The 18,298-nt window shown below is 42.8% G+C and overlaps 1 protein-coding gene across 11 annotated transcripts in view; it reads right to left on the bottom strand.

Annotated features, from left to right (window-relative positions):
• Positions 1-824: 824 nt before the first annotated feature.
• The window catches only part of DST (dystonin), a 512,241-nt gene continuing 494,767 nt past the window's right edge, over positions 825-18,298 (bottom strand). For 5 of the 11 annotated variants that reach the window (XM_081519065.1, XM_081519069.1, XM_081519064.1 and 2 more), the window contains 11 exons: positions 17,390-17,519; positions 15,617-15,780; positions 14,306-14,468; positions 12,663-12,817; positions 12,417-12,491; positions 11,408-11,425; positions 8,432-8,549; positions 6,040-6,239; positions 5,349-5,459; positions 2,559-2,682; positions 825-1,223 (listed from right to left, as the gene is read on the bottom strand). In XM_081519065.1, coding sequence (XP_081375191.1) covers positions 949-1,223; positions 2,559-2,682; positions 5,349-5,459; positions 6,040-6,239; positions 8,432-8,549; positions 11,408-11,425; positions 12,417-12,491; positions 12,663-12,817; positions 14,306-14,468; positions 15,617-15,780; positions 17,390-17,519 — 1,533 coding nt within the window. In that variant the 3' untranslated portion in view covers positions 825-948. Of the gene's footprint in view, positions 1,224-2,558; positions 2,683-5,348; positions 5,460-6,039; positions 6,240-7,162; positions 7,235-8,431; positions 8,550-11,407; positions 11,426-12,416; positions 12,492-12,662; positions 12,818-14,305; positions 14,469-15,616; positions 15,781-17,389; positions 17,520-18,298 lie in introns of all 11 variants that reach the window. The other 6 variants (XM_081519066.1, XM_081519067.1, XM_081519072.1 and 3 more) reach the window with 3 other exon arrangements.

The raw sequence follows: 18,298 nt of genomic DNA, 5'->3' as shown, positions 1-18,298 counted from the left end.
TATAGTATGTGAGTATACATAATAAATTAAAAGGTATATATTTATTAAATATAGATATAATACCAGAACATGATTATTTCAGATGAGAAAATCAAAATAAACCCATTTTTAAGTCTCTTTTGGTCACTCCAAATGGATATTTGCTCATAAAAAAATACACTGATTTTTTTTTTCCCTGGGGAAAAAAATTAATTCCATAGCAATGTAGTTAAGGGACATATTTTATTTCATAGCTTTTCTGCAAGCAAACTTGCTTTGATACAAAATGAGTTCAATGGTACAGGTGCTACTGTCCACTCAAGCAAAAGAAAACCTCACATTTATATGAATGCAGTTTATGATGATACTCTTACAGGATAATAGGTCTCACGTCCGGGTCGCCTCTGGCCTCGGGTGAAGCCATGGGCACAGAAATGCGCAAGAGTCTGGGAATCTCAGAGCATGGGAAGGTGCAGAAGTGAGTTCTGTGAGTTCTCTGTCCGGTACGAGGATAAGAACTGTGGTAGGTGTGTTTGTCTTTTTGCCCCCATCGTGCGGTGTACACTGAAATCATCTCGGAATAGACCCCTGGGGGTGTTTTTTTGGCTTTTCGGGGTTTCCAGAGAAGCAGGGATGTGTCATGAGGTATCCTTCATGTTAGCGCCCAGTGGAGGGCTGGCTGCCGGGAGGCTGTGGACTTACCTTTAGGTACCATGTGTGCTGAGAGTAGGAACCTTTGTGCCTGTCAAACACTCTTTCCCTCCTCACCAAGGATGTGAGTCCAACCCCAGACTATCTGACCCAAAATCATACACAGGAAAGAAAAAGACAAATACACAGATAAGGCCATCTGCAGAATTTTTAAACTCACCTCTTGCAATATTTCACAATAATCTCTACATCATATGTTACATCTTTCAGACTTAAATAGTAAAGGCTTCAGGAAGGGCCGTGGCGGAACCAACTGCACTATCTCTTGGAGGACTTGTCCGATTTGCTGGCAGGTGATTTCCTCTGGGGCGTGGGGATTTTGGAAGGCTTGGCTCCAGGCGGCCGAGAACCTGCTCGGGGCGTAGGCCTGTGTGTCGGGGGGACAGTCTCCACGTCGGAGCTCGCAGACTGGATCTCCGAGATGTCGAAGTCCGAGGCGTCACTGCCACGGCGGCTGCCGGCCCGGCTGCCGGCCCGGCTGCCGGCTTTGCTGCCGGCTCGGCTCCCAGGTCGGCTCGGGGTCCTCTTGGGATCTGAGGGGAGAGGGCAGAGACAGCTCATCCTGCCTCCTGCATCCCACTGCCACCGGTTCTGGAAACTCAACACCACATTCAACCTCAGCCAGTCTGCTGGACACCTGGGAGGTGCTCAGGCAATACCTGTGGGTTTTATGGCCTTGCTGCGACCCTTAAGTGGATGAAATATACAAAAAGCTGGACACACACACAAAGCGGAGGTTGGGGGCCATCCCACTCAAAAAGGAATTCCACTGACTGGACACAGATGGAAGGATTAGATGTACTGAACTGGAGATTGTGTTTTCTTAAGTGTGGCAGGTCTGCCCTAGGGGTGTGTGCAACGCAAACACACAGCACACACTTGGTACAAGTTCTGCCTGCAGATAAGGAACTCAAAGCAGAGGGGAACAGAAGACAAAAAACCTGAAAGTTTAAAGAAGCTTCAGGCTTGCTATAAAGAAAGCTGAGCGCTGAAGAATTGATGCTTTTGAACTGTGGTGTTGGAGAAGACTCTTGAGAGTCCCTTGGACTGCAAGGAGATCCAACCAGTCCATCCTAAAGATCAGTCCTGGGTGTTCATTGGAAGGACTGATGCTGAAGCTGAAACTCCAACACTTTGGCCACCTCATGTGAAGAACTGACTCATTTGAAAAGACCCTGATGCTGGGAAAGATAGAAGGTGGGAGGAGAAGGGGATGACAGAGGATGAGATGGTTGGATGGCGTCACCGACTCAATGGACATGAGTTTGGGTAAACTCTGGGAGTTGTTGATGGACAGGGAGGCCTGGCGTGCTGCAGTCCATGGGGTCACAAAGAGTCGGACACGACTGAGTGACTGAACTGAACTGAACTGAGGCTTGCTGTGCTCTGGACCCTGGGATCGGGACCAGAGTGGTTGGGCTTTTCCAACCAAAACAGAGCCCAGTGCAATTATCGAGCAGCAAAGGCCTGACCTTCTGGCCTGAAGGGGTAGATCCTGTTGCAGCTTTTCTTTGATTCCACAGTCACTCTCTCATCCTTCTCTGGTACTTTCTGAAAGGGATTTTTTGAGTCCCTTATCCCCATGGCTCATTGATCCCCTACCTCAAATGGGTGACTGGGACCACCTGTCATTTCAGAAGCATGCAGCAGCATCCGTTCATCTTCCCTGACTAGGCAGAAACGGGACTCTCACATTTAGATCACATCAGGGGAGAAACACCCCAGCTAACTGCTAAGTCACTTCAGTCGTGTCTGACTCTGTGCGACCCCACAGACGGCAGCCCACCAGGCTTCCCGTCCCTGTGATTCTCCAGGCAAGAACACTGGAGTGGGTTGCCAGTGCCTTCTCCAAAACACCCCAGACTCACCAGCAAACTGGGTCCGCACTCTGGCAGCTGCGGTGGTGATCAAGCCGCTGTCCTCTCCGGAGTGGAAGCCTTTCCCTGACAAGTACCCCGGAAGTCGGAGCTTGCTTCCTTGTATCGGCGTCCCCTGCGGTTAATTAGGGAAAAGACATTTCAGACCCTGCTTTTGTCCCATGATTCTCCACCAACACCACTTCATAGGCTGTGGGAACCCTCCACTGGACCCTTGGGAGGTGGAGGGAAGAGCCTATCGGTTAAACAAGGCACTGGGTTCTCACCTACCAACTTCTTATTCTTTCCCTGAATTCAGAGGGAACCCTCTAAAGGGAATGAGTCCATGTTGGAGAGAAGATATGAAAATCGAGATTACCCCTGGTAACAAACTGTGAGTATGTTAGTATCTCTCAGACAGTCAGTGAATATCACAGAGTTCAGAGTTCAGCCAAAAAAAGAGGATGGTGATCGCATGGTACAGAGAGAATACAGGGCTCTGAAAAATTGTGTTTGGATTATCTGCTGCTTGCAAGGCTTTTAGGGACCAAGACAGAAATAAACAGAACAGAAAGAACATAATAAATGCTTAGACAGCCATCATTTAAACAAACAAATTGGGCCCCAAAGTGATATTTTATTAATTTTTAAGATGTCACATTTATCTCTTGGCCCCATCACCTTCTATGGTCCTTATACACAAGACACAGAGGCAACATTCTGGGATGACTCTCTTAAAATTCTTACAAGTGGTCAAGCAGTCACAACTATGAAACTTACTGTAAGTCTAAAATCACTGCACTTTTTCTTTATCACTACAACATTTTGAAAATTTTCCTAAAGTTAAAAAAAAAAAAAAATTCTCCTGAGAAGCATAAGGATGTCGCATTCCTCAGTGAGCTCACAGGGAGCTGTTTCGCTGAAATAAATCTATATAATTATATGTGCCTTTTAAAATCAATTTCCTTTTATCAAATACTTTTAAATGCTTAATAAAGCATATGTAAGACTTCCTGATACATAAGACTTGCAATTTATTAATATTAATGATATTCATAATTCATTTACATAGTCTCTCTATACATTTAAGTATAGAATGTCAATAGAATTCATATATATAGATTACTTAAGTGTTCAAAATATTATCACACATCTAACCACAATTAATCCTCACACTTACCTAATCGCTTTTTCAGTCATGAAAGAGGAGGCCTAAGGAGGGCAGTAACTTGCCCAGATGAACTCTGACAGCTCTGCTCCAACTAAATCCCCAACTTAGAATCTCAGCAGCCCGAGAGAGAGGAGGACTCGCAGGCGAGGAGACGTGCTACGGTGACAGACCCTCGCGTGGAACACCGAAAGCATTCTTGCCAGCTGCCTTGATGGGTTTGATTTTATGGCCACAAAGCTACTCTGTCCTCTGAAAGACCCTTCCATAGAAGGATCCTGTTGTTTTGTCTCATGAGGCTATTTGAAATCATACCTAGTTTTCTATTACCTAAAGTAATAGATTTAGACTTTAATTTGGAGGAGTTTTCACTTTTTAAAAATTTGAACTAACGGAGTAGCACAGCCCTAAATATCTAAAACAAACGTCTCACATAAGGTTCCCTCAACTGCTTTCAGTTCTGGCCACAGCAGATCCATCAGAAGTGACACCTTGACACAGAACATATGATACTAAACCACATGGCTCACTCGGGGAAAGGGAGAGGGACAAGGGGCTGGGGGATGAGGACAGGTTTCTGCCCCAATTCTATCTCCATCAGCAATTTCCATTTCCATCATTTCGATCTCAGGAGGGCAATGACATTTCCTCTGCCTGCCTTTCATTATGGGTGTGAGGGTTAAATAACACATACGTTTTGGAAAAGCATAAAAGGCTTTCGAGAGGTACTAAGTTACTTGCATCCAAGAGTCCTTGCCTTTAATATGAAATGCCTCCTTGGTTTCAGGAAGAGTATTTAGAGATTCTCCACCCAATTCTTGTGATTCTGATCAAATACGTGCCTATGTTTATCGTTTTACAGAGAAGTTTCTTTAAAAGACATATGGTTGACTTCCAGTTGAACATAAATGATCTGATATAGGAGTTAATCTTGGCAAATCTTATATCACCTAAATATTTTATCCCCATCGAGCGCATCATTTAAAAAAGAGTGCACTGCCTAAAATCATTAAATCTAATAAAGATACACACCTTCTGAGGATGAGAGAGAACATTGTGCCTACCTGAGCCCCTGACCCCTGCACTGATGGCTAAAAGGCTTATGTCTCAACCACCCAGTGTTCTTGGACAGAAATAAACATACCAGACAGTCAGAAGGACCTTGCCCAGAGAACACTCAATCCACATTCTTTTAAGTGATTCTCTTGCAAATGACACTGCCTTTCACTCTCTCCTAAAAAGGATTACAGTATTTCTTGCTGAAATTATGTCTAGAAGCAGAAGGATATCATCAGCTTGAAAAGAAACTGGACTCAGGCCTGGGTATAATCTCCTGTACGTCACTCTCCCAGGGGAGAAAAGCAAAATCAAGTATGAGCAAGAGAACAAAAAGCAAAAGCGGTCAAGAGCCCGCAGTGGGGGCAAGGTTAAGGAGCGATAAGCTGTCTTTTCTGTCGACCCCTTACTCTCATGTCTTCCTAGAAATGCTAGGTTGAGACTTATTACACAGAAGTCTTTAAAAAGACACAGTATTATCAAAAGAGCATTTATCAAGGGCGAGGTGAGGCAGGGTTAGTAGGTGATCGTTTCAGTTAAAGGCAGCTGTTAGGCTGGAATCCGGGGCCTTACGATACCTCTGGAGATGACACGGGAAAGTCAGGGCACTCAGCTGGTTTACAGGGAGTTGACACCTTGCTGTTTGTCAACCAGGGTTTACCATAATTGCGTGTTAAAGGATGGAGAATCTGTATGGAACAATGGCAAATCAAATGTGAAGGATGGCAGATAAAAAGCAAAGCCATGGAAAGAGAGATTCACAGCCACTCATTTTGCAGTAAGAATGATCATCATTAAAAACAAATGGAAAGGTCTGATGGCCAATTATAACACACCAAAAACATGAATGAAGCTTTAAAAAGAAAAACCAGTCTAAAAGGTAATCAAAGTCTCCAAATAGATTGTCTCTATATGGGCCACAAGGCAAAGGCATACAATATATATATATATATATATATATACATACACACATATATATATTTAATCCTGAATCTTCCATATTGTGATAAGGGACGCATTTGGAGAAAGCTGGTCCTGCAAAGTCTAGGAACCCCAAACACTGAAAAGCAGACTCTAGCACAGCCGTCTCCAGCCTTTTTTGGCACCAGGGACGGGTCTGGGGATGATTCAAGCGCATTACATGAATTGCGTACTTTATTCCTATTTGTTATTACAGCAACTTCACCGCAGAACATCAGACATCAGATCCCAGAGGCTGGGACTGCTGCTCTGGAACGGGGCGTGCGGAGAGGAGAAGACATGTCCTACCTTGGGCGTGCTGCTGGCGGGGGCCTGCGGGGAGGCGGCCTGGCCGGCCTGGCTGGACACAGACGTGGACCGGGAGGGCGAGGCCGCCCGCGACGAGGGCCTGGACCTCCGGCCCCGTGGCCGGAAGGCGGCCATGCCCTGAGTGGTTCCATCTGCCAAGATGAACTTCTCCCGCAGTTCCACGTTCGTCCTTCCTTTAGCTGGATGACGGAACACGTGACAAAGCACACAAACAAGAGAGGAAGGGAAAAAAAGAGAGGGGCTCAGTCGTGTGTGGGGAAAAATCGCCACCGGGCACCACAGACCACGTGGGGGATTGCAAGAACACCTTTTTGCCATGCCAACTCCAACTCAGCATCACAAAAAGTCAAATGCATTCCTTTACAATGCATTCCTTTTGGATACAAGTAAGTTGGGGGAAGAAAAAATAAAAGTGTGCTTATTCTAACACTAGACACCAGCAAGAGGAACCACCATTAAAGAGAGTCAGCATGAAAATGACAAGCTCATGCTCAAATACTGTTAATCCACCCGCTACTGATGCCGGCAGTGTTTCCCTATGCCATCCCCACCCCAAGGGGACCAGGGAGGCAGGGACTATGGCTTTTGTATGTACTATTGAGGTCAGGAGATTGAGACCAATATTTCACCATCAGGATTAATTGAACAGTTATACAGAATGAGAGATGGGTTATTAATCATGATGACAACACATAAACTTTCGGGTTTTTCACTTTCAAGAAGGCGGCTGGTATTTTTATTTTCTGCCTTAAAAACCTGGTTTCATAACATGCACAATAACAAACGCCAGAGCCCAGGATCTGAGAGGTCGTCTGTGGTTCAACACTCAGACCAACACATGTGCACGCCAAGAGGCGCCGCCAGAACCTGGCGTGCAGGGCGTCGGCCTGCGTTTGATCACTGACACGCCCCTGCGTCTGCAACACCGGAAGGGCGTGCAATGTTGAGAGTTTCAATTTGGAAGCACCAGCTCAGTTGGATGTGAGTTAAGCCATACGTGACGGATGAAGCGCGTTATTTGAAAACAAATGAGGAAAGCAAGAATGTCAAAGGAGGAAAGAGCAGAGGTCAGAGGGGAGAGGCAAAGAGAGGGGTCGCCAACCTATAGTAGGCTGAGTAGTAGTGATTGAAGAGTTTGATTCCGAGCGTAACATTTTACTCCCATGATGATGAACTAGAAGAGATGACACAGGATACCAATCACATTCAAGAGAACCGTTAGCAGAAGGAGAAACAAAGCACAGTGGTTGACTGCGCCGAGGCTGCTCGGTCGGGCCTCTGGTGCAGAATTTCCAAGAAGAGAAGCAGGCACAGGGCTGACTCGGGAAGGAAAACGCCCCTGGAGGACTCTGCCCCGGTCTCTGCCTTCCTCAGGCAACCACACAGAGCACTTCGCCTTCTGCCTCGCTTCATAAATGGAGCTGTGCTACCTTAGGCTGCACTGTTTCCAAAATACAAGACAGAAGGGCGCCTTGGCTTTTATTTCACTCCTTTAGGGGTAATCACCCCTGGTGGCCTAGCAGGGAGGCCCGCGGACGGGCTGGCTGAGCTCAGGGCCACCCGAGAGCTATGGTGCGTTGTGTGTGCATCTTCTTAGGGCGCTGATCTATAGCTTCAAAATTCAGAGTCAAATCAGGAGCTTATTATTTTAAAAACGTTTTTCCATACTGCCTTCCTCACCTCCCCCTAATTTCAGAAAAACTTTCGCTTTTAAACTTCTCCTGTATAGTATATGCAATCTTCATCACTCGGTTTTCTGTCCTCTTACTTTGCTTTTAAATGACAGAGGAAATCCTGTCCTTGGCTGGTAGAATCGCTTATTTTGAAACCTGCAGATGGGGGGGGAGGGGGTCTCACACAGAAAAATACATTCTAGTGTTTCCCGTCTCCCAGTCATCCAGGAGAAGCGGAAAAAAAGAAAAAGAAAAAAACGAGAGAGGAGCACAGCTCATGTGGCTGCCACAGCTTTGGCAACTTCCGGCTGACACACCAGTGTGAACATTCATCATCGTACTGGGCTGGCCAACAAGCTCGTTTGGGTTTTTCCGTAATGTCTGATGGGAAAACCCAAGCGAACTTTTTAGCCAACCCAATAATATATGACCAAAATGAGCCTCAGGAAGTTATTTTCAGCTAACTTTTTAAAAGCGTTCTCCTTTATATCTTGGGGTACAGTTCTCCTTTATATCCTGGGGTATAGTTTTCCTTTACATCCTAGGGTACTGTTCTCCTCTATATCCTGGAGCACAGCTGAGGAACGATGCCGTGATAGTTGCGGGTGTACACCCCAGTACGTTTCTGATGCTGGAAAGTAACACAAGACGGACATGCTTTCACGGGGTCCCTGCCCTGACAGTAAGCGTCTCCTTACCCCTGCAGGGGTCGTTCTTCACCAGGAACTCATCGAGCGCCATCCATCCCCCTCCAACGCGGACCATCACGGTGCTGCGCAGGATGCGGACGAGCCGGAGTTGCTGGGAGTCTCCAAACTGGGAAGAGGAAAGAAGAAGACCCTCTAACTGTCCAGAGAAAATCTCCACCAAGGCATGAGGGGCGGTCTGCTATAAGCAACCAACTCTAACTTCTTGCTTAGTTCGCAGCGATTAGTAAAATCTCAGAGAGAGGGGTTTGTCATGATCTGCGTTAGACGGCTGCATGCTGATTTAGCCCAGAGGAAACAGGGTGAAAAGAGATGACGAAGGTGATCACGTGTAATCTTGAAGCTCTCTTCTAAAAATGATTTTTCCCTCTTACGACAGAAACAACATTAGTAAGGAAGTAATTGAAAAATGTTTCTAGAGATTAAACACAGCCATGAAAACGAGCACTGATCCAGTGTCCTGGGGCTTCCAGGAGGTAACATGATCCTAAAGAAAATTTAATAAACTCTGATTCTTCTTCATGAAAACTTCCTCTTACACCTAAAGCTGTTGGAAATCTGTGGCAGAAATCTTCATAAACTCATCTGCTTTCTCTAAGCAGGTCTGACTTAGACAGCGAAAGAGACAGTAAATGATCATGACTAATAAAAATTTCACAGTTAAGTAAAATTTCTGCGTCACTAATGATCTGGTAGGCTAATTTGTTAAAGGCTGGATTAACATGCCATTTTAGATTACTGTCATATTTGGACAGACTCTGACACATTAGGAATGATACAGCGTTCCAATCTAAAAGGCTTTCTTTAAAGCCGAATGCATCAAAACTGCTGACTCTGAGAAGCACTTGTCTCTTCCTGCTCTTTCAGAGGATCTCCAATCACTCAGACATGCTACAAACTCTTCCAGTCTTGAATACACATCTAGACTGCAGGTTTATCTACTATGAAAGCCCAGGAGAAATGATTTTATACCCTTAAATCATTTCTAACAAGCTCATGACCAACTTACAAAAACCACCAGACTGAATTTCATGGCTGCCAACCTGGTGGATACCATAGCAAAATGAACAGTCAAGTTGACATAAAGAGCTTCTTTTTAAAGCAGGGAACATACAGTTGTGACTGTTTGTCTGGGCCCATGAAAGATAAATAGGAAAACTTGAAGTAGAAACAATTTGCTGCTTTTCATAAATTTTAACGCTGAGTTTCAGGAGGAAAACCCTAGAACAAAGCCAACCATCCCAGACCCTGAAACTCAGAAGGATCCAGAAAGCATGTAAAATGTACCAGTGGGACTCAGACATTCACCATCAAACCTTTTTACCTCGCTTTTTCTAAAATGGTTTTTAAGCCTTGAGATTTCAACTCTCCTGTAATTGAACCTTCTCATGAATTGTAAATTAAAATTTATAAATCAAAATACATATTTAATTTGTTAGAAAAAATCTGGTGCTGCTAATAAGCAAAGGGAAAGGAGGGGATTCAAAGAAAATTACCCTTAAGGAACCAGATAATCAGACCAGACACTTTTGGTCCAAGATTACGTTGAAAACAAGCTTTAAGGATATAGATAAATATTTATATCACATATAAATAATATAAAATATTTATTTTATAGAGATGATTTATTTATTTCCATCATAATAAATATTAATAAGTTTAAATTTTGAGATGGCATTCTCTGACAGGTACCATTGTCTTTAGAATTTCCCTGATTTTTTCAACAGATAAATTGAAGGAAAAAATATACCATAATGTTGTTCTTTGTATTTTCAGTGACTTACACCTTTTGGGTCATTTCATCCTTTCAAAAAATAAAAGATGCTGTCCCAATTACTAACTCAGAAAATAACAAGAAAGGGAAAGTAACTTCTTATGCAAACTAATGGAAGGTTTCAAAACATCTATTCAAAATGACTTAAAAATTTTATTTGAAAAAATAATTTGTTTGCAATAAATGATACTTGGTAATTTGAAACTTAAGATCTAATCTGACTTAGAAACTGAGGAGCAGAGTAATATCTACAGACACGGTCAGATATTCTGGAGGAGAGCTTGGCAATCCACCCCAGTATTCTTGCAGAAGAATCCCACGGACAGCCCTGCTGGGCTGGCATCTACGAGGTGGCAAAGAGCCAGACATGACCGAAGCGACACAAATGGTCAGGCATTACAAACAGCATGACTGTGTTCAAAAGCTCAGAGTAAAAAAGAAAAAACACAACTCTCCTTCTTTAAATCAAAATATGAGTTCTCTTGTCTGTAGCTCTAAAATTCTGCTCTTGATCAGTCTATTCTGACTTAAATCTGAGGTCAAAATGGCATAAAGTATGGCTAGGATTTCATGCAAGTCACAAGAGAAACAGTTCCTCATAGGGATTCATACCATTTAAGACCGTCAGAGCGACACTGTCTCCTTGGGATGCAAAGCCCTAACTCGAGGAACCAGGGCACCCGGATGACCGCTGCCCTGGAGAAAACCATCATGGAGGCCGAGTGCCGTGCTGACCTCTCTGAGCTGTCCTCCCAGGTCACTGCCAGAGGCTGGGCCTGTTCTCACTGCCCTGCTCACAGCAACCTCCTCCCCAACGGCCAAGCACCAAGACCACACAGGGACGTGTGAAGAGTCAAATCTGTGCTGCAATGATGAGGAGTTGCATATGACAGCTGGGAACAGGATTATCAAAGATAGGACTGAAAATTGTACTTGCAACCCTGTGCCTAGCCAAACTACAACTGATTATCTGGTTTGCTTGAAGGTAATCTCCTCGTTTGAGACACAAAGCAAAAAGGAGTCCTGGATCAAGGACCCTTATAGCGTTGACAGAAACACCACGCCAACCAACAATGTAGTAGCTAAGGGGACAGCAAGGGAAAGATTGGCCAGGGCAAGCTTTAATGACTATGAATTAAAGTTAAAAAAAAAAAATCATTGGGAACTTGAGAAGACATTCCGCTGGTTTATACCTGATTTCCCAGGAAGAACTGATAAAAAAAAAAAATGAAAAATGGAAGAAAGACACAATTAGTTCAATAGGAAACTTTTCATATGACTCTAGAAAACACACACACATACACACACACACACTCTCTCTCTCACTCTCACACTTGGGGATTCTGGATATAGTATCTAGTTTAGAGATGTGCAGGTTCCCATTTTTCCCAACTTCAAACCAAGTAATCAGAAAATTTTCTATGCAAGTTCTTTGGCAAGTCTTTGGGTTTCAAATTTAAGGTAAAAATTCAAATGCATACTGGGTTGGCTAAAAGGTTCATTTGGCTTTTTCCGTGCCATTGTGTGGAAAAACTCAAACTTTTTGGCCAGCCCAATAGATGAATATTTTTCAGTGTGGAAATACAAAAACAAAATGAATACTGTTTCATTTATAAGTAACAGACTATAAGAGGGAAACCCAGCACATTTCCTATCTAGCTACTACAAATAAGAGATGTTCCAAAAAAAGAGGGAAAAAAAATGATAGAGAAAGTGCGACCAAGTCACAAGTGCTTTCAAGTAATTGTTTTGAAAGGTGAACTGAGTTATTGAGATTTAAACTTAAAAAAAATTTCTGCATCAGAGGACAACACTGCCTCTTCTTCACATTTATAAAAATGAGTCAACATTTTAACTTCGTTTCCTGGTGTGGAATAGTTTTTGTTACTGAAAGCATGACAACTTATCTCTAATCATAATAAAATAGATTATAAAGTATTATGAAGCAACCTAAATATACAAGACGTGTTTTCCTGTGAATATTTTTCTCCTTGAATGGACGTCCTGTACATGTCAAAGATATGTCCTAATATACAACAAGCTATCTTTATATCATTTTAAGTTATAAAAGCTGCAATTTCACATACCAGTACCCTTTGACAGATGGTAAAAATAAGGCATTAGCACTCTTGGGAAACAATGCAGATCGAATTTTTAATTCTTATCCTTTAAGCGGACCTCACAGCTATCACAGAAACTTACCCTGTATTTGTTATCTCCAATCTGTTCAACCTGGAACCGTTTCGCACATTTGCACTTAGCTACCTGCCTCGTCACCTGCCAGAAGCAATGATAAAACAGTCACTCTAATGTAAATATTACATCATGGCACCCTTAAAACCTTTATGCAACAACTGAACGTGGAAATAAAGCAGCAGCATTAATTGTGCAGAGTATCTGGGCAGAACACGAGGTGACTGCTGCACGCAGTATAAAGATAAGCAGTACCTCATCTTCAATTTTGTCAGCATCAGTGATGGGTTTATATGCGTCCTTATTTGGGTGAAGGGCAGCTACAAATTCATAGTAGTCGATGTATCCGTCTCCATCTCTGTCGAAGATGTCTGCAACGGCACTCATCTCTAGGCGGCTGGTAGGGAACTCTTAACATTTTCAAAACAATAGTAAGGAGCGTTATTGAGGGATCAGTGACAAATGAAACTGCAAGATATTTAAGATGTAACCATAATAATGTGATATATTTACACTGTGGAGGGATTCTTCTCATCTAGTTAACACATCCATCACCTAACATATTTATCTTTTGCACTTTTTTTTGGTAAGTGTAAGTTTTACTCTTTCAGCAAATTTCAATCTATACATGTTATCAATCATAGTCACCAAGTTACATATTTATATATGTATATGTATATAAGAATATATAAGAATATATGTTATACATATATAACCAAACATATTATATAGATAACCATAGTCATACATTAGGTCTTCAGGCCTTATTAATTTTACATCTGGAAATTTGTACCCTCACACCAGCCTCTCCCCCACCTCCAGCCAAACACTTTCCTGCCCTGTTTCTGTGAGTTCAACTTTTTGTTTAAATTCCACATACAAGTAATAATTAAGATATTCTCAGTATACTCTACTCCCAAAGAAAGACCTTCCACTTCTAATAAAATTTTAGCAAAAAGATTTGTGTGGGTTTTTTTCTTTTTGTTTTTGCCTCCTCGTGTGGCTCGTTTGGAGGATCTTAGTTCCCTGACCAGGAATTGAATCCACGACCTCTGCAGTGGAAGCGCAGAGTTTTAACCAATGGACCACCAGGGAAGTCCCCGCAAAGATTTAAGTCTTGAAAAAAGTAAGTAGAAAAAATTAAGAAAAAATTAACTTGTTAATTCTGCCTCAAGACATTCTTGATTGTACCTCTGAATTGTAGTGTGACCAGTTAAATGATCAGCATGATCAAATATAATAAAATATTTAAAAAGAGAAAAACCTGATTTACATAACATAAAGCACAACCACTATACATGTGGCCTAAATTTACCCTTATGTACTATTTGAATCTTATGAAGTGGCTCTTTTTCTAGGCTAAAAACTAAGATTGGCAAATTGCATACGGTTCATCTACCACCTATGGGATAATTTACGTGACATTTACTTTGAGAATGGTTTCCGGAAACCTCCGCCAGAGGAATCACATACACAGGATCGAACTAATCTATCAGCAAGAAGGGGGCACATACTTTAAGAATTTTTTATAGCCTTGTCATTTCCTACTAAGGACAGTGTTGGATTAGAATGTGAACTACAACAAAAGAGAGGGACTGCCCTGCGTTGACTGACCACTCATTTTATGCCAGGCAACACAATCCACGAATTAGGAATTATTAAGCTGATTACCCACCGCCAGTTTATCTGTGGTGACACAGTTAGTAAGTGTGCCTGCCTCCAAAGCCATACATTTTAACCAAGAACAGTTTTTTTTGTTTTTTTGAGGGCAATGACTTCAAAGCCAAATTTAAAGGTGATGCTTTATTAGTAACACAAGATTCCTGGCTCCAAAACTTAAATTGTGCTCATTTTCTTAAAAAACAACATTCATTCTGACCACCTCACTTGAGACTTACTTGAGGAAAGGATTCCGTCAATAAACTCTTGTCGGGTTATTTTCCCATCCTGATCTTTATCGATCCTCCTGAAAAAGTCCATCACTCGAGATTTCTTGTGGTTCATCCAGCGCATGTACTTTTTGCGCCAGACATCAAAGTCAAAGTTGGCAAATTCTCTAAGCTGAAAAGGGCAAGAGGCATTTTGCTGAGTGACTACTGTGCTCAAATTACATCTTATGATGTAACACTCAAATTACATGAGTGTGATTCTTAACGATCCTCTAGACAACAAAAATTTTATCTTATGAACGTTATTTTTAATGGTCCTCTAGAAAAAAAATTGTATCTTATATAATACGAATTACCATTATTTTTAATGATCCTCTAGATTCAAGGGTCCCTAATCTCTGGGATCTACTGCTTGATGATCTAAGGTGGAGTTTATGCAATAATAACAGAAATCAAGTGCACAATAAATGTGATGTGCTTCAATCATTCTGAAACCATCCCCCACCCCGTCTGTGGAAACACTCTCTTCCACGAAATTGATCCCTGGTTCCAGGAAGGTTGGGGACTGCTGCTCTAGATAACAAGAATTCTATCTGATACAATATAATTAACGTTATTTTTGATGATCATCTAGACAACACACACACATCGTTCTTTCCAAGAGAGACATCATCTTGCAAAGGGGGCCTCAATGCTTATCCTGTAAAGTTTATTTCATTACTGCCAGTGTTCTGTTCTTTACTTAGTAGAAGAAACAAAACTCAAAATGTCAAACGGAAATTTTTTGATAACAGCAAAGTCACAAAGGTGCTGTGACCCATGAGGACACAGCTCTGCACCCCCGGGGAGCGGGCCCAGCTCAGCACGACCCATTTAACCCCTCGAGCTCTCCGCCACCAGGCGCTCTCAACTCCCACCTTTTAAACATTCACCAATTCCAGAATCTGAAACTCTTAAGAGCCTCAGATCAGAGTATGCATAATTAAAAGATTTGCATTATAAATGATTACAGTTGCTAGGTGATGCCATCAGCAAACATGTCAAATCAGACCTTTTCCTAAGGAGGCAGCTTCTGATAATGTTACAATGTATCTGTTTTTGACTTTGTTCCCTTAAATCCAAAGACCATCTACCAGGGTTTTTTCCTCCATAAAAACATTCATACTTTCGGCATTAATTTTAGAAATATTAATAAAATATGCACTCTGAACAGTTTATCTATCACCAGAAATGTTGGAAAAAAATCAAGACTTTGGCAATGCATTCTGGTAGATGAGGGCAAATGGGACAATATGGTGCCGAACACATGAGTCTCCTCACCTCCTCCAGTCTGTTCAAGGCGTCGTTAAGCTTTCTCCTTCTTTCTAGGGCAAGAAGCCAGACTTGCTGCCACTTGCTCACCAGTAAGTTGACCCTGGGATTTTTGGTTTCAATTTGCGTCTGTGATCCAGAGGGATAGAAGCTTGGGGCTGGGAGGCGTTTACCTGTTAAAACACAACTTGATTAGGATGGCAAAGTCTCCAGGGGTTTGGAAGGCGTTAGGGTCTGACCTCTCTTGCTCCTCATTCAGAGTGAATCAACTTCACTACTGACTGTGACAAGTAGAAACTCTAATTGAGGTGAAGTGTGTTATCAGGGTCCAAATGTGTTTTACTTAACAGGGATCACATACTGTTCAGAGACAGAGGCATTTTAATGCATCTCGACAGGGGCCCTGAAGTACTAGAACGCTCTCAATACACGGATGCTTCAAACATTTTCCAGCCTAAATTCTGCGCCGCTTGAGTGCCAAAGGAGCACGCTGCCATCCTCCTCTTGCCTCTAATCAGGGCACTGTGTCTGTGAATCAGTTCCAGAAAACCCGGCTGTGACTAAGAGGCTAAGGCTACGAGGCTGGCAGGTGCAGGCAGGCGGTCCCGGGGCTCCACAGTCAGAGTGAGACCCCCGACAGACCCCAAAGCCATCACCAGGCGTGAGAGCGCCCGGCCTTCCTCACGGCCCAGTTCCTGCTGAGCCTGAGCGCCCTGAGTACTGTCTCACATCCCAGCTTACTGCCCGCCTCGTTTCCTGCCTCTGTCACTTACAGGCTTCTATAATGTCACAGAGTTTCCTCATCTAACGAAATGGCTCAGTGTGACCTGGAAAAAGACAGCACTGGCCTCAGCTTACAGAGGAAGGTAGTGTCCAAGCTGAGATTTGCCTAGATTTCCTAAACCCCATGGGGCTGTACAGAGATATCAATAGCTGACATTTAATGAGCGTTTAACAACAGTCCAGGAAGTGCGCTAAACACTTCACACACAGCAGTGGAATTAAATCCTCACCACAGTCCAAGGAGGTTATAATCCTCCCCTTTTACAGATGGGAAAACTGAGGTTCAGAAAGGGTTTAGATAACAGGTCCAAGGTTGCATGAGCCAGCTGGTGGCGGTGGCGGGGGGAGGCGTGCACAGGACAGCCAGGCGCTCTGCGCAGAGTCTGGAACCACTTTTCTACCACGGCAGACCCAAAACCATTTTTTCTTTTCTTTTTTTTTTACTAAGACACCATTCAGAAAATCAAAAATTGGTATAAACTGTGCTTCTTCTAAATCTTATCCAAGCTATTATTGAATTTAACGTCATTTTGTTGGGTCAAGACAGGCTGGCAAGTCAGTAAATAGAGCCTGAAGCCATATGACCACGAGCAAAATCAATCAGATTACTGGTTACTAGTGAACAGTTAGGTCACGGTCATTCCTATTTCTATTCCATTCCACTTGAAGGTTATTTATATACTAGAAGCAGAATGAGTCATTTCAAAGGAGGTGATGATTTCTCTTCTTGTTGCAAATCTTTCTAATTTCTTCTGGCTAATCTTAGAGATACACTTCAAGCAAATAAGGTTACACACAGACACCTGGGTTTACCTTTTTCTTTATTTTTAAATAAGTTGCTATAATACTTAGCCCATGTTTTCTTTCAAGGAAACCTTTTGTATTGAGAGCTCGTGTAGAATAACCTATGCCTCCAAAATGTCAAACCATAACTCAAAATAAAAGGAAGTCAACTTTGGTGTGTAACCATCCTTGTTTTAAAGAAACGGCCCCACTTACGTCCTGCTCGCCCCTTATCCAAGACCGGGATGTGGGACTGCAGGGAGGAAGGGTCTGCGGCCCTCCTCTTGTATGTCTTGGTGACTTTGTCCACGTCAGGCTGCTTTCTGGTCATTTCCTCCATGAAGCTCTGAAAGACAGCAGTGATAGCAACTAAATACAAGCCTATCAGTGAAAACTATCTTTAGAAATGAATTAAAAAGAGAGAGAATAACAAGACCACATTATGGTTTCTTAAAAAAAGGATAAAATAGCATGTTTTATCTAGGGGAAAAAAAATCTAACCACCATAATACAGCATTTACTTACTTCTAAAGACTACAAAGTGTTACAGGTAGTAAGTACAGTGTTTCACAAAAGCAATCTGTTTTCATTTGAAGACCACCCTGGGAGCAGCTGTATGAAGAACACAACCTGCTGGTGACCAGCCAGGACCCACAGCGTCCAGGCTCTCCCTGAAGATCCCAAAGTGAGTATTTGTTTGCTCAGGAACGAGTCAGCTGGGGTGTCTAGGGACACATCTCACCTACATACCTGAAATGCTTAAGATGTCTTTGATATACAGTGACAGAAAGCATTCACATTAAATGTGGAAACATCTCAAATATCCCTATTAATAAATGGGCTCTACCAGTGAGGGTCCTTTGGGCTCAAGTTTACATTTAAAAGGTCTGACTATCTTGCCATTTGTCTCATCTTCTTGGGCTTATGATCATGATTGACCATGTGTCCCTGAACACGAAATCGGTGGCCAAGGCAGAGACTGGTAAAGATGATGGGAAAAGAAGGAAGCAGACAAAAGTGAGAAAAGTGAAGAAGCACGCTTGCAGAATGTCCATCCCACTGGAGAACACCGATTGCTTTAACGCTGCAGATGCCACAGACACTTCAGGGCCGCCACAGGCACTG

This window comes from Giraffa tippelskirchi, chromosome 8 (assembly GCF_054371585.1).
Source record: "Giraffa tippelskirchi isolate mGirTip1 chromosome 8, T2T-mGirTip1v1.2.pri, whole genome shotgun sequence".
In the NCBI taxonomy this organism is placed as follows: Eukaryota; Metazoa; Chordata; class Mammalia; order Artiodactyla; family Giraffidae; genus Giraffa; species Giraffa tippelskirchi.
Note: the sequence above shows the minus strand (reverse complement) of the source record. Positions and strands in the feature narration are given on the sequence as shown.